At 36.0% G+C, this 15,312-nt stretch overlaps 1 protein-coding gene across 1 annotated transcript in view; it reads left to right on the top strand.

Moving 5' to 3' along the window:
- DNAH6 (dynein axonemal heavy chain 6) overlaps positions 1-15,312 on the top strand; it is a 299,272-nt gene that overhangs the window by 3,944 nt on the left and 280,016 nt on the right. Inside the window, exon 2 of the mRNA XM_065890616.1 lies at positions 13,845-14,018. Within this exon, the coding sequence (XP_065746688.1) occupies positions 13,845-14,018 (174 nt within the window). The remainder of the gene's footprint in view (positions 1-13,844; positions 14,019-15,312) is intronic.

Here is a 15,312-nt window from a genome sequence, read left to right as displayed (position 1 = left end):
TAACCATACTTATATCAGACAAAATAGACTTTAAGACAAAGATTGTATTAAGAGACAAGATCATTATATAATGATATAGGGGTCAATCCAACAAGAGGATATAATGTTTGTAAATATGCACCCAATATAGGGGCACCTAAATATATAAAGCAAATACAGATCTAAAGGGACCAAGAGACAGCAATACAATATTAGTAGGGGACCTTAACACCCTTCTTTCATCAATGGAAAAATCTTCCCGACTAAAAAATCAATAAGGAACATTGCCCTTAAATGACAAGTTTGAACTAATGGACTTAAGAGACGTATATAGAAATTCCATGCAAAAGCAACAGAATACACTGTCTTCTCAAGTGCACATGGAACATTCTCCAGGATGGATTATATGTTAGGCAACAGCACAAGTCTTAATAAATTTAAGAAGACTGAAATCATATCAAGCATCTTTTCTGACCACAGTAGTATGAAACTAGAAGTCAATTACAAGAAGAAAATTGGAAAATTCACAAATTTGGTCAAGGAAAATTGGGTCAAAGAAGAAACCAAAAGACAAATTAAAAAATACTTTAAGACAAATGAAAATGGAAATACAACATATCAACACTTATGGGATGCAGCAAAAGTGGTTCTAAGAGGGAATTTCATAGGGATAAATGCCTACATTAAGAAACAAGAAATACCTCAAATAAGCAATCTAACTTTACACCTCAAGGAAATAGAAATGGAAGAACAATCAAAGCCAAAAATGAATAGAAAAAAGGAAATAACAAAGATCAGAATGGAAATAAAGGAGATAGACACTAAAAGAACAATAGAAAAGATCAATGAAATTCAATGAAACTAAGAGCTGGTTCTTTGAAAGATAAACAAAATAGACAAAACTTTAGCTAGACTTACCAAGGAAAAAAAAGAAAGAGGACTCAAATAAAATCAGAAATGAAATTTTAGATGTTACAACTGATACCACAAAATATGAAGGATCATAAGAGACTGCTATGAACAAATATGTGCCAATAAATTGGACAACCTAAAAGAAATGGATACATTCCTAGCAACGTACAACCAACCAAGATTGAATCATGAAGAAATAGAAAATTTGAACAAACTGATTACAGTAAGGAGATTGAATCAGTCATCAAAAACCTCCCAACCAACAAAAGTCCAGGACCAGATGGCTTCACTGGTGAATTTTACCAAACATTAAAGAATTAATACCAATCCTTCTCAAACTCTTCCAAAAAACAGAAGAGGAGGGAACTCCTCCAAATTCATTTAATAAGGCCAGCATTATCCTGAAGCCAAAACTAGACAAGGATACCACAAGAAAAGAAAATTGCAGGCCAATATCCCTGACAAACATAGATGCAGAAATCCTCAACAAAATATTAACAAACAGAACTCAATAATACCTTAAAAGGAGCTTACACCATGATCAAGTGGGATTTGTTCCAGGGAAGCAAGGATGGTTCAGTATCCACAAATCAATCAGCATGATACACCACATCGACAAAACAAAGGATAAAAATCATATGATCCTCTCGATAGATGCAGAAAAAGCTTTTGATAAAATTCAACATCCATTTATGATAAAAATTCTCAACAAAGTGGATTAAGAGGGGACATACAACAACATAATAAAGGCCATATATGACAAACCCAAATATAACATAGTATTATGTTAGTATATCACTAACATAATACTCAACAGTGAAAAGCTGAAAGCTTTTCCTCTAAGATCAGGAACAAGACAAGAATGCCCACTCTCAACACTTTCATTCAACATAGTATTAAAAAATCCTAGCCACAGCACTAGGATAAGACAAGAAAAAAGAGATAAAAGGCAAGAAAAAGAGATAAAAGGCATCCAAATTGGAAAGGAAGAAGTAAAACTGTTGCTCTTTGTGAATGACATGATGCTACTTATAGAGAACCCTAAAGAGATCACCAAAAAGCTATTAGAACTCATAAATAAATTCAGTAAATGTGCAGAAAACAAAGTCAAAATACAGAAATCTGTTACATTTCTATACACTAATAATGAACTATCAGAAAGAGAAATTAAGAAAACAATCCCATTTACAGTTGCATGAAAAAGCAGGAAATACCTAGGAATAAACATAACCAAGGAGGTGAAAATACCTGTACACTGAAAACTCTAAGATGTTGACAAAAGAAATCAAGGAAGACATAAACGGAAAGAAATTCTGTGCTCATAGATTGGAATAATTAATGTTGCTAAAATGCTGATACTACCCAAAACAATCTACAGATTCAATGAAATCTCTCTAAGAATTCCAATGATATTTTTCACAGGAGTGGAACAAACAATCCTAAAATTGTATGAAACCACAAAAGATCCCAAATAGCCAAAGCAATCTTGAGAAGGAACCATGAAAGATCTTGAATAGCCAAAGCAATTTTGAGAAAGAAGAACAAAGTGGGAGGTATCATGTGTCCTAATTTCAAACAATATTGCAAAGCTATAGTAATCAAAGCAGGATGGAGTTGGCATAAAACAGACACATAGATCAATGAAACAAAATAAAGATTCCAGAAATAAATCCATACATATATGGTCAATTAATTTATGACAAAGGAGCCAGGAATATACAATGGAGAAAGGACAGTCTTTTCAATAAATGGTATTGGGAAAACTGAACAGTCACATGGAAAAACAAAACTGGACCACTAACTTACACCATACACAAAAGCTAACTGAAAATGAATTAAACATTGGAACAGAAGACCTGAAACTATAAAACTTCTAGAAGAAAACATAGGTTGTAAGCTTCTTGAGATCAGTCTTGGCAATGATTTTTTGGATTTGATATCAAAAGCAAAGGTAACAAAAATTAATATACAGAAATCTGTTGCATTTATATATACCAACAATGAAAGACCAGAAAGAGAAATTAAGGAAACAATCCCATTTACCATCGCATCAAAAATAATAAAATACCTAGGAATAAACCTACCAAAGGAAGCAAAAGACCAGTACTCCAAAAACTATAAGATGCTGATGAAAGAAATCAAAGATGACATAAACAGATGGAAAGATATACCATGTTCTTGGGAAGAATCAATATTGTCAAAATGACTACACTACCCAATGCAATCTACAGATTTAATGCAATCCCTATCCAGTCACCAATGGCATTTTTCACAGAACTAAACCCATACACCTATGGTCAATTAACCTACAACAAAGAAGGCAAGACTATACAATAGAGGAAAAAGAGTCTCTTCAATAAATGGTGCTGGGAATGTAAATTGGTACAACTCCTATGGAGAACAGTATGGAGGTTCCTTAAAAAACTAAAAATAAAGCTACCATATGATCCTGCAGCCCCACTCCTGGACATATATCTGGAGAAAACCGTAATTTGAAAAAATACATGCATCCCAGTGTTCATTGCAGCACTATTTACAATAGCCAAGACACGGAATCTACCTAAATGTCCATCAACAGATGAATGGATAAAGAAGATGTGGTACATATATACAATTGTATATTATTCAGCCATAAAAAAGAATGAAATAATGCCATTTGCAGCAACATGGATGGACCTAGAGATTATCACACTAAGTGAAGTAAGCCAAAGATGAATATCATATAATATGCCTTATATGTGGACTCTCTCTCTCTCTCTCTCTATATATATATATATATAGAGAGAGAGAGAGAGAGAGTATATATATATATATATATATATATATATATATATATATATATATATATACACACACACACAAATGAACTTATTTCCAAAAGAGAAAGAGACTCACAGACATAAAACAAATTCATGGTTACCAAAGGGGAAAGCGGAGGGGTGGTGGTCGGGGGAGGGCTAAATTGAGAGGTTGGTATTAACATGTACACACTACTATATATAAGGTAGATAACCAACAAGGGCCTACCATATAGCACAGAGAACTATGCTCAATGTATAACTGAATCACTGTGATGTATGCCTGAATCTAACACAATATTGTAAATTAACTATACTTCAATAAAATATTTTAAAATTTATTAAAAACAACAAAAGCAAAGGTAACAAAAGCAAAATAAACAAGCGGGACTACATAAAACTAAAAGGCTTCTGCACAACAAAGTAAACCTTCAACAAAATGAAAAGGAAACCTCTGGAAGAAACTATTTGCAAATCATATATCGGATATGAGGTTATAATCCAAAATATATAAGGAACTCATACAACTCATAAAACAATCAAATTTTAAAGATGGGGCTTCCCTGGTGGCGCAGTGGTTGAGAATCTGCCTGCCAATGCAGGGGACACGGGTTCGAGCCCTGGTCTGGGAAGATCCCACATGCCGTGGAGCAACTGGGCCCATGAGCCACAACTACTGAGCCTGCGCATCTGGAGCCTGTGCTCCGCAACAAGAGAGGCCGCGACAGTGAGAGGCCCACACACCGCGATGAAGAGTGGCCCCCGCTCGCCGCAACTAGAGAAAGCCCACACACAGAAACAAAGACCCAACACAGCCAAAAGTAAATAAATAAATAAATAAATAAATTTTTTTTAAAAAAAGGAAAGCAAGGATATTTAAAAAAAAACAAAAACTTAAAGATGGGCAGAGGACCTGAATAGACGTTTTTCCAAAGAAGACATACAGATGGCCAACAGATTCATGAAAATGTGCTCAACCTCACTGATCATCAGGGAAATGTGAATCATAACCACAATGAGGTATCGCCTCACACCTGTTAGAAAGGCTATTTTCAAAAAGACAAGAAATAGGAAATGTTTGCAAGGATGTGGAGAAAAGGGAATCCTTGTGTACTGTTGATAGGAATGTATATAAATTGGTGCAGTCACTATGGAAAACAATATGAAGTTTCCTGAAAAAATTAAAAATGTGATCCAGCAGTCATACTTCTGGGCATTTATCTGAAAGAAATAAAAATACTAGCTCAAAAAGATACTTATAGATACGTATAATTGCACCCCATATTCATTACAGCATTATTTACAATACCCAAGACATGGAAGCAACCTATGTGTCCACCAGTGTAAAAACAGATAAAGAAAATGTAGTATATATACACACAATAGAATATTATTCAGCCATAAAAAGAAGGAAATCTTGCCATTTGCAACAACATGGATGGACCTTGAAGGCATTATGCTAGGTGAAATAAGTCAGACAAAGAAAGATGAATACTGTATGATCTCACATGTGGAATCTAAAGAAAATGAAAACTGAACTCATAGAATCAGAGAACAGATAGGTGTTTGCCAGAGAACAGGTTGAGGGGGTGGGGTGGATGAAATGAGTGAAGGGGGTCAAAAAGTGCAAACTTCCAGTTATAAAATAAAGGAGGTCCTGGGGATATAATGTACAGCATGCTGACTATAGTTAATAATACTCTATTGTATATTTTAAGGTTGCTAAGAGAGAATATCTTAAAAATTCTTATTATAAGAAAAAAAGTGGGGCTTCCCTGGTGGCGCAGTGGTTGAGAGTCCACCTGCCGATGCAGGGGACACGGGTTTGTGCCCCAGTCAGGGAAGATCCCACATGCCGCGGAGCGGCTGGGCCCATGAGCCATGGCCACTGAGCCTGCATGTCCAGAGCCTGTGCTCCGCAATGGGAGAGGCCACAACAGTGAGAGGCCTGCATACTGCAAAAAAAAAAAAAAAGAAGAAAAAAAGTGTAACTATGTGTGATGATGGATGTTAACTAGATTTATTGTGGTGATCGTTTTGCAACATATACATATGTTGTACACAAACTAATATAATGTTATATATCAATTATGTCTCAATAAAAAATAAAATAATATTCAAATAATAGTACTCTTCTAACACATTTGCTGTAAAGATTAATGGGTGTTAAAGTTTTGTCACATAGAAGAAGCTCAATAAATGGTAGTTAATATTGTTATTTAAAAAAAACTATAAACAAAATTTCGGGAATTTGCACCCAACTATATAATATATCATTGCCAGTGGGATTTATCTCAGGAATGTAGGGAATTAACCATTTAAAAAGCAATCACTGTAATTCACCATATTACCCCACTGAAAAAAAAACATAATTATATCAATAGATGTAGATAAATCCTTTGACAAAATCCACCACCCATTCCTGATAAAACTCTCAGCAAATTAGGAGTAGAAGAGACCTTCCTCAAGTGAGTAAGGGTCATCCATGAACAACCTACACCTAACCTCAGACTTAATGGTGAAAAATTATGAACAAATAAGGATGTCTGCTCCCAGCATTTCTGTTTAACAATGTATTAGAGGTGGTAGCCATTGCAGTAAGGTAAGGAAAAGAGATAAAAGGAACCCAGATTAGAAAGGAAGAAGTAAAAATTTTCCTTCACAAAGAACATGATCATCTATTTGGAAAATCCAGTGAAAGCTATGAAAAAGTTACTAGAACTGATAATGAGGTTAGCAAGGGTACAGAATACAAGATAGTATAAAAAACTAGTTGCACATCTATGTATGAGCAATTTGAAATTGAAATTAAATAAAAATACTAGTTACAATAGCAACAAAAGTATGAATTGAGGGTAAATCTAATGAGAATGTGCAAGGCCTGAAGAATGAATACTACAAAATATAACAGAAATTAAAGAAGCTCTAAATGAAGAATGATACTGTGTTTGTAGTTTAGAAGACTCAATATTTTCAAGATGTCAGTCCTCCTCAAATTGATCTATAAATTTAACGCAATTCCAATCAAAGTCTCAGCAGTATTTCTCCTTTTTGGTAGAAATTGACAAGCTGATTCTAAAATTCACAGAAAAATGCAAAGGACTTAGAACAACCAAAACAACTTTGAAAGAGAAGATCAAAGTTTAAAGTCTAATGCTCCTGATTTCAGTACTTACTATTAAACTACAATAATTAAGACATTGTAGTATTGGTGTCAAGATAGACAAATAGACTGATGGAACACAAGAGAGAGTCCAGATATAAGCCTATACAAATATGGATTCCACTGGAAGAGTGCCCATGAAAAGTTGCTTGGTTTCCCCCAGACTTTGTCCCATACACCTTTTCTCTTTGTTAATTTTAATTGTTTTCCCCTTTTTCTTTAATAAATAATAGCCATGAGTACAGCTACTCATGTAGTTGTAGGCTTTTTGATGATAGCCATTCTTACTGGTGTGAGGTGATATCTTATTGTGGTTTTGATAAGCATTTCTCTAATAATTAGTGATGTTGAGCATCTTTTCATATGCCTGTTGGCCATCTGTATGTCTTCTTTGGAGAAGTGTCTATTTAGGTCTTCTGCCCATGTTTTGATTTGGTTATTTGGTTTTTCAATATTAAGCTTTATGAGCTGTTTGTATATTTTGGATATTATTTGCAAATATTTTCTCCTATTCCATAGGTTGTTTTTTCATTTTGTTTGTGGTTTCCTTTGCTGTGCAAAAGCTTTTAAGTTTGATTAGGTCCAATTCATTTATTTTTGCTTTTATTCATTTTGCCTTGTGAGCCTAATCTAAGAAAACATTGCTAAGATTTATGTCAGAGAATGTTTGGCCTATGTTCTCTCCTAGGTGTTTTATGGTATCATGTCTTATATTTAGGTCTTTAAACCATTTCGAGTTTATTTTTGTATATAGTGTGAGGGCGTGTTCTAATTTCATTGATTTACATGTAGCTGTCCAGCTTTCCCAACACTATTTGTTGAAGAGACTGTCTTTTCTTCATTGTATATTCTTGCCTCCTTTGTCATAGATTAATTGACCATAGGTTTATTTGGTAGGTTTATTTCTTTTCCATTGATCTATATGTCTGTTTTTGTGCCAGTGCCACATTGTTTTTTATACTGTAGCTTTGTAATATTGTCTGAAGTCTGGAAGGGTGTTGTCTCCAGATTTGTTCTTTCTCCTCAGGATTGCTTTGGCAATTCTCAGTCTTTTGTGTTTCTGTATAAATTTTATGATTATTTGTTCTAGTTCTGTGAAAAATGTCATGGGTATTTTGATAGGGATCACATTAAATCTGTAGATTGTTTTGGGTAGTATGGCCATTTTAACAATATTAATTCTTCCAATCCAAGAGCATGGGATATCTTTCCATTTCCTTTATGAATGTTTTATAGTTTTTAGTATATAGGTCTTTCACCTCCTTAGTTAAGTTTATTCCTAGGGATTTTATTTTTTTGATGCAGTTTTAAACAGGATTGTTTTCTTACTTTCTCTTTCTGATATTTCATTATTAGTGTAAAGAAATGCAACAGATTTCTGTATGTTAATCTTGTATCCTTCTACCTTGCTGAATTTATTTATTAGCACTAATAGTTTTTGTATGGAGATTTTAGGGTTCTCTCTATTGCGTATCATGTCATCTGCAAAGAGTGACAGTTTTACCTCTTTCCTTCCAATATGGATACCTTTTATTTCTTTTTCTTGTCTGATTGCTGTGGCTAGGACTTCCAATACTGTGATAGAAGTGGTGAGAATGGGCATCCTCGTCTTGTTCCTGAATTTAGCAGAAAGCCTTTCAGCTTTTCATGGTTGAGTATTAAGTTATCTGTGGGTTTGTGGTAAATGGCTTCCCTTGTAACTGCCTTTAGAATCCTATCTTTATCTTTAATTCTCACCATTTTAATTATGATATGTCTTGGTGGGGATCTGTTTGGGTTTATCTTGTATAGGACCCTCTGTTCTTCCTGTACCTGGATATCTGTTTCCTTCTTTAGGTTTGGGAAGTTTTCAGTCATAAATTCTGCAAATACATTTTTGATCCTCTTTTCTCTCTCTTCTCTTTCTGGAACCCCTATTATGCTTAGGTTGGCATCCTTCATATCACTCTCTATATCTCATGTGTTGCTTTCTTTTTTTTTTTTCATTTTTATTTCTGTCTGCTGTTCTGATTGGGTGATTTCCATTATTCTATCTTCCAGGTCACTTATTCATTCTTCTTTTTTATTTAGTGTGCTATTTATTGCTTCTAGATTGGTTTTTATTTCACCAATTGAGTTGTCTAATTTTGATTGGTTTGTCTTTACAGTTTCCAGTTCCTTGTTACAGTGATCTGCATTTCTATCAATCATCTTTCTTAATTCCTTTAGCATTTTTATTATCTCCTTTTTGAACTTGTGGTCTAACAGTCTGGTGAGGTCTGTTTCATTATTTGTTCTTTCAGGAGATTTCTCTTGTTCTTCTAATTGGGAGTAGTTCCTCTGCCTTTTCATTTTACTTAAACTTTCTCTGTCTCTATGAATTCAGGAGAAGCAGTTATCTACTGTGGTGTATGAAGGGATATTTTTAAGTGGGAGTGACCCTGTGTAGACTGTGTGAGTCCAGTATTTTTGGTGCAGTGGCTGGGTTTGGTATGAATGACAGCCACATCTTTCCTCATAGTGTGCTGGCCATTATCCCTTGATAGTAGGTGTGATTGATGTTGTGGTCTCCAGAGCCTGTGCTGGATGTCAGATGAGACCTCCTCTTTGCTCCATGGCTGTCACAGCCCTGTTGGGGTAGGGTCTGCTCCCCAGTTGTTGGAGTAGAAGCCCTGAGGGTTGGGTTTGATCAGGATCCATTGCCCTTGAGTGTGTGAAATAAAATTCATATTTTATGGCAAGACAAGAAAAATTTAAACATAAAAATTCTTCTCTGCACTTTGGCCTGCTCTCTTCCCCCACAATGCTTGTGTTTCTTCATTATGCATCAACAAAACCTTCCCCATCAGCAGGAATACCTGCTCAGCCTTAAAGAGCAACATTCTCCCAGCATCAATAAGACAACTCCTTAAAAGATAACATTCCTTCTTGATCTTGTACAGGGTCACATGACCCACCACAATGATGCTTAGAACTGGATCATTTAAACTGCCAATAAAATGTCATTTGATGTGTAGCCTTCTTTCTCAAAAAAATTTATATAACTGTGCCTTGACTTCTAACAGGTGGAACAGTTCTCAGAGCTTTCTGGGGTGCTCTTTCCTGACTGTAATCCTCAAATTTGGCTTGAATAAAATTTTCCATTTCTTTCTTAGATCGACTGATTAATTTTTCACTGACAGGTGCATGCCCTGCCCCACAGGAGGTGATTGCTAAAGCAAGTGAGGTCCATGTGGTCACAGTAACCCTATGGACTGCCTGTGCAGGTGGCCATGGTTCCATCCAGAAGCAGCCCATGGTCACATCTCTTTCTCCGTGTGTTTGTCCCAGACCTACTGCTAGGCTGTGCTGTGGAGTGGGCTGGGGCTGGGGCCGGGGTGCTGTGGCTGCAGGAATCTAGGTGGTCGTGCTGCCACCTGAAACCTGGGCTGCCTCTGTGGCCAACCTCTCCTAGGACCTGTCAGCTGCAGATCCAGCTCCAAGCTGCAGTGTAGAGTGGGCAGGGCCGGAGCGCTCCTACCAGACACAAAAGAACAACTGTGTGCTCCTGCCCAGGGCCCGTCCCCCAGAGACTCAGCGCCGAGCAACTGTGAGTTTCTGTGGCACCACTTAGTATGCATGCTGACAATGGGCTCCAAGGTTCGGTCCGATCCACACCCCAGGCCCTCCAGCCTGTCTCCCTGCAAGTAGATTGAGTCCTCTCCCAGGGCCTGTTGGTCCAAGATTTGGCACTTTGCCTCTGTGAGTATTTGTGGCCCCATCTGGTGTGCACCTTGAACTGGGAAGTGAGGTGTGGCAGCAGCCGCCAGCCCTGGTCTCTCTCTGCCCTGATTATTAGCAAGCCAGCATGCCCACCCTCCTCGGGAGTAGAATTTAGGCTTTTCCAGCCTCTATATCTGTCCCAGCAGACCTCCCGGCAAGTAAGGGGCTTCTCCAGGGCAAGGGTGTGCCCTTGTGGACCTTCTCTCCTTTACGGATCCCTCCCAGGGGCACCAGTTCCGTCTCGACACCTTTTCCCCCTTCCTACCCAGTTGTGTGGAGAAGTTTGTTGAAGCTTTGGTTGTATAGGAGTTCTTCTGCCAGTTTCCCGTTGGTTTTCTGTGAGACTTGTTCCACATGTAGATGTATTTTTGATGTGTTTGTGGGGGGAGGTAAGCTCCATGTCCTCCTACTCCGCCATCTTGATCCCCCTCCAACAATTTTGTTTTTAAAAGCCCAAAAGTGGAAACGACCACCATGTCCATCAAGTGGTGAATGAATAAGTTGTGGTGTTTCTACACTATAGGATACTACTCAGCCTTAAAAATAAATGAATTATGTGTACATGAAACAACATAGAGGAATCTCAGCATAATTATGCTGAAAGATGGTGGGCAAAAAAAATACATACTATTTTATTACATTTATATAAAGGGCTGGAAAATGCAAACTAATGTATGGTGATAGAAAATAGATCAGTATTTGCCTAGGGAGGAGTATTGGAAAGGAACCTGAAAAGGCTCATGGTTGGGTTCTGTTCATTATCTTGACTGTTTCATATATATATATATATATATATATATATATATATATATATATATATATACATATATTAGCACATCAAATTGTACACTTTAAATACATACAGCTTAATGTATGTCTATTATATCTCAAGAGAGCTGTTAAAATAATTTAAACTGTTAAAAAATACTCACATTTCCCTGATTGTCTTATAATAATTTTGTTTGCAGCATCCTTGTTAAAATTTAGATCAAAATAAGATCCATGCACTAGCTGGTTGATGTTTCTCTTAAGTCTCTAGGTCTGTAAGTTCCCCATCAACTCTTTTATTTTTTCTTAGGAAAAAATTTTAATGAGCAAAATTTGGTTATTTTTCTATATAGTTCCACAGTCTAATTTTGTTGACTGTATCCCCACTGTGGTAGCTAACCTATATTTCTCTGGTTCTTGTATTTCCTATATGTTGGTAGTTAGGTTTAGAGTCTTAAGTTTGATTTTCTGGGGGCATGAGTACTTCCGTAGCAGGTGTAGTGTTCTTTCATTAAATTGGCATATAGAAGCTGGTTGTCTTTTTTTCCCCAGTTTTATTGAGATATAATTGACATAAAGCACTGTATAAGTTTAACATGTACAACATAGTGATGTGACTTACATGCATCATGAAATGTTTATCATGATAAGTTTCGTGAACAACCATCATTTTGTATAGATACAAAATAAAAGTAATAGAAAAAATTTTCCTTGTAATGAGAACTCTTAAGATTTACTCTTTTAACAACTTTCATATGTAATATACAGCAATGTTAATTATATTTATCATCTTGTACCTTACATCCCTAGTACTTATTTATCTTATAATTGGAAGTTTGTCTTACTGAAGGTTACAATCTATTTACAGTTATTACAAAATATTAGCTGTATTCTCTGCTTTGCAAAATACATTCTTGTAGCCTATCTTACACCCAATAGTTTATACCTCCCACTCCCCGGCCCCTATAATATTGCTCCTACCCCCCACTGGTAACCACTAGTTTGTTCTCTATATCTGAGTCTGCTTCTTTTTTATTATATTCACTAGCTTGTTGTATTTTTTGGATTCCACATATAAGTGATATCATGCAATATTTGTCTTTCTCTGTCTTAACTTAGCATAGAGATAGACTTTCTTAACAGTGTTGTAAAATTCACCTCTTATATTTTCATCTAGTACTTTTTTTCCTTGATCTTTTTTTATTGAAGTATAGTTGATTTACAATATTTTATTAGTTTCAGGTGTACAGCATAGTGAGTCAATATTTTTATAGATTATACTCCATTTAAAGTTATTATAAAATATGGGCTATGTTCCTTGTGCTGAACAATATATCCTTGTAGCTTATTTATTTTATACATAGTAGTTTGTATTTCTTCATCCCTTACCCCTATCTTGCCCCTCCTCCCTTCCCTCTCACCACTGGTAACCACTCTGTATCTGTGAGTCTACTTCTTTTGTTATATTCACTAGTGTGTTTTATTTTTTAATTCTACATATAAGTGGTAACATATGTCTCACTTATTTCACTTAACATAATACCCTCCAGGTTCATCCATGTTGCTGCAAATGGCAAAATTCTGTTCTTTTTAATGGCTGAATAATAGTCCACTGTATATATATAAGACATCTTCTTTATCCATTCATCTATTGATGGGCCCTTAGGTTGCTTCCATATCTTGGCAATTGTAAATAATGCTGCAGTGAACATGGAGTGCATATATCTTTTTGAATTAGTGTATTTGTTTTCTTCAGATAAATACCCAGGAGTGTAATTGCTGGGTCATATGGTAGTTCTTTTTTTAACATTTTTTGAGGAAACTCCATACTGTTTTCCATAGTGGCTGTACCAATTTACATTCCCACTAACAATGTGCAAAAGTTCCCTTTTCTCCACATCCTCGCCCACATTTGTTATTTGTGTTATTTTTGATGATAGCCATTCTGACAGGTGTGAGGTGATATCTCATTGTGGTTTTGATTTGCACTTTCCTGATGATTAGAGATGCATTTCCTCTTTGGAAGTATGCCTATTCAGATTCTCTGCCCATTTTAAAAGTCAGGTTGTTTGGTTTTGTGATGATCTTCAATTAGTTATGGCTATGGGAAGTGATTAGTGACCTTTGGGTAGAGTGGGAGTTCTGTATGATCCCACGGTAACTATTGTAGTGAATGGTGGGGGTTTGTATTGGACAATTAGTGAGTATGTGATTTCATGCCTCTGTGTACTTTCTGTCATAATGTCACCCTTAGAAGTATTCATTGGTATTTAAAGGGCAGAATTAATGGAAACCAAGTAGAAAAGTCTTAGTCAAGCAACAGGCCATGGACAATGATGATAGCTGCTAATAATGATTGTGGCTTAGATAGGAAATTAGTCCAGGAAGGTGATCAATTTCCAACAGAGATAGAGTCCAAAGGTAGTGAAGAACAAGTTCACATTAATATTTAAAAGATTAACATGTCTTTTTATTTCCCAAAGCCAGTGCTAAAAGCCTACCAAGATCATAAGAAATCAGAATACATATATGAGCAGAACCGATACCAGTTAATCACTTCTGGAGTCCTAAAGCCTCCAGGAAGCACTGAAGAAAGACGTTCTACCAAATCTCTTGTTCGGCTCAAGCGTGAAGATTCTGTGAAAAAGAAAAAACAGGTAAGTATTTAAGTACTTAATTGATCTTTTTAATGTTAGTTTCATATAGCGTTGCTAACATGCTTTTAACTCATAAGGATAGTGGCAAAATCTTTTCCCCTTAGGTTATGTAATGGATTGGGGGAATACAGTATTTCCCAGTTCTTCCTATTTAAGGAAAATTTGGACAGTAGAGTAAAATCATAAAGGAAAACTTTTAGCATTCATATAGTGTCTTCTGATCTTCTCTAGAAGACATGTTAAAAGAAGACATAATAGTATTTTGAATGTTATTATAACTTTTATGAAATTTTCATCATTATCCCCCCAAATCTTTGAAGACCTTGGTGAAGGGCAATAAAATGGAAACTGAACCAACTAGAGAGACAACTTTTGTAATTGGTGAGAGTTGTAGAGTGGGGAAGTTGCCTTGCAATGAATAAGTGAATAGTAGTTCTGGGGCAAAATCACTAGAGCCTGGCTTTATGTAAACACCTGTAGATAATTAAACAAAAGAACAGAAGTGGAAGAAAATGTGGAGGACACACCCTCAATAAAAATACCAATAGAGCCAAGAATTCTCTGAGCTTTTTATTGAGAGGATCTTTCAGTGCGCGTTGCCTGTCTTTCAGGCTTTGGGCTGCAGTGCTAGAAATTGAGAGTTGAGGACAAGCTCTGTCCTCGAGGATTTCAGAATCTGGAGGTGGGAAATGAACAAGTAAACACTTAAGCACAGTGAGGTGTGATAAGAGCTCTCACTGATCATTTAAAGTACAAAATAATGGAGAACTGAGCAGAAGGGATGCTTACACCTGGTGGCCAGGGGGATTGTCTGTGGAAGAACAGCTACCCTAGGGAACTGCACTAAGCTCGGAGGAATAAGTGGAAAGTTAACAAGGCAAATAAGGTGGGAGAGCTATGGCCTTGGGAGCCATGGGTTTGGGTGAGATTATCCTGAAAGAATATCATATGATAAATTGTATGAAATTGTATAGCTTCAGTTAATTTGGTTTCTGTGAAGTAGAAAGAGAGAACGAGATATTTTAAGTGGGGCCAAGAAAGATCTGATTGTACATTAATTAGCTCATTTGGTATAAAGTGGGTTTCAAGAGCTTGAATTTTAAAAAGAGATTATGCAAACTATTATATTATATATAGGAAGGATTAATAAAACAAGGTCCTACTGTATAGCACAGGGAACTATATTCAATATCCTGTGATAAACCATAATGGAAAAGGATATGAAAAAGAATATATATGTGTAAAACTGAATCACTTTGCTGTACAGCAGAAGTTATCACAACATTGTAAATCA

The sequence above is a fragment of the Phocoena phocoena genome, chromosome 14, assembly GCF_963924675.1.
Source record: "Phocoena phocoena chromosome 14, mPhoPho1.1, whole genome shotgun sequence".
NCBI lineage: Eukaryota > Metazoa > Chordata > Mammalia > Artiodactyla > Phocoenidae > Phocoena > Phocoena phocoena.
This window is presented reverse-complemented; position numbering and strand designations above follow the sequence as displayed.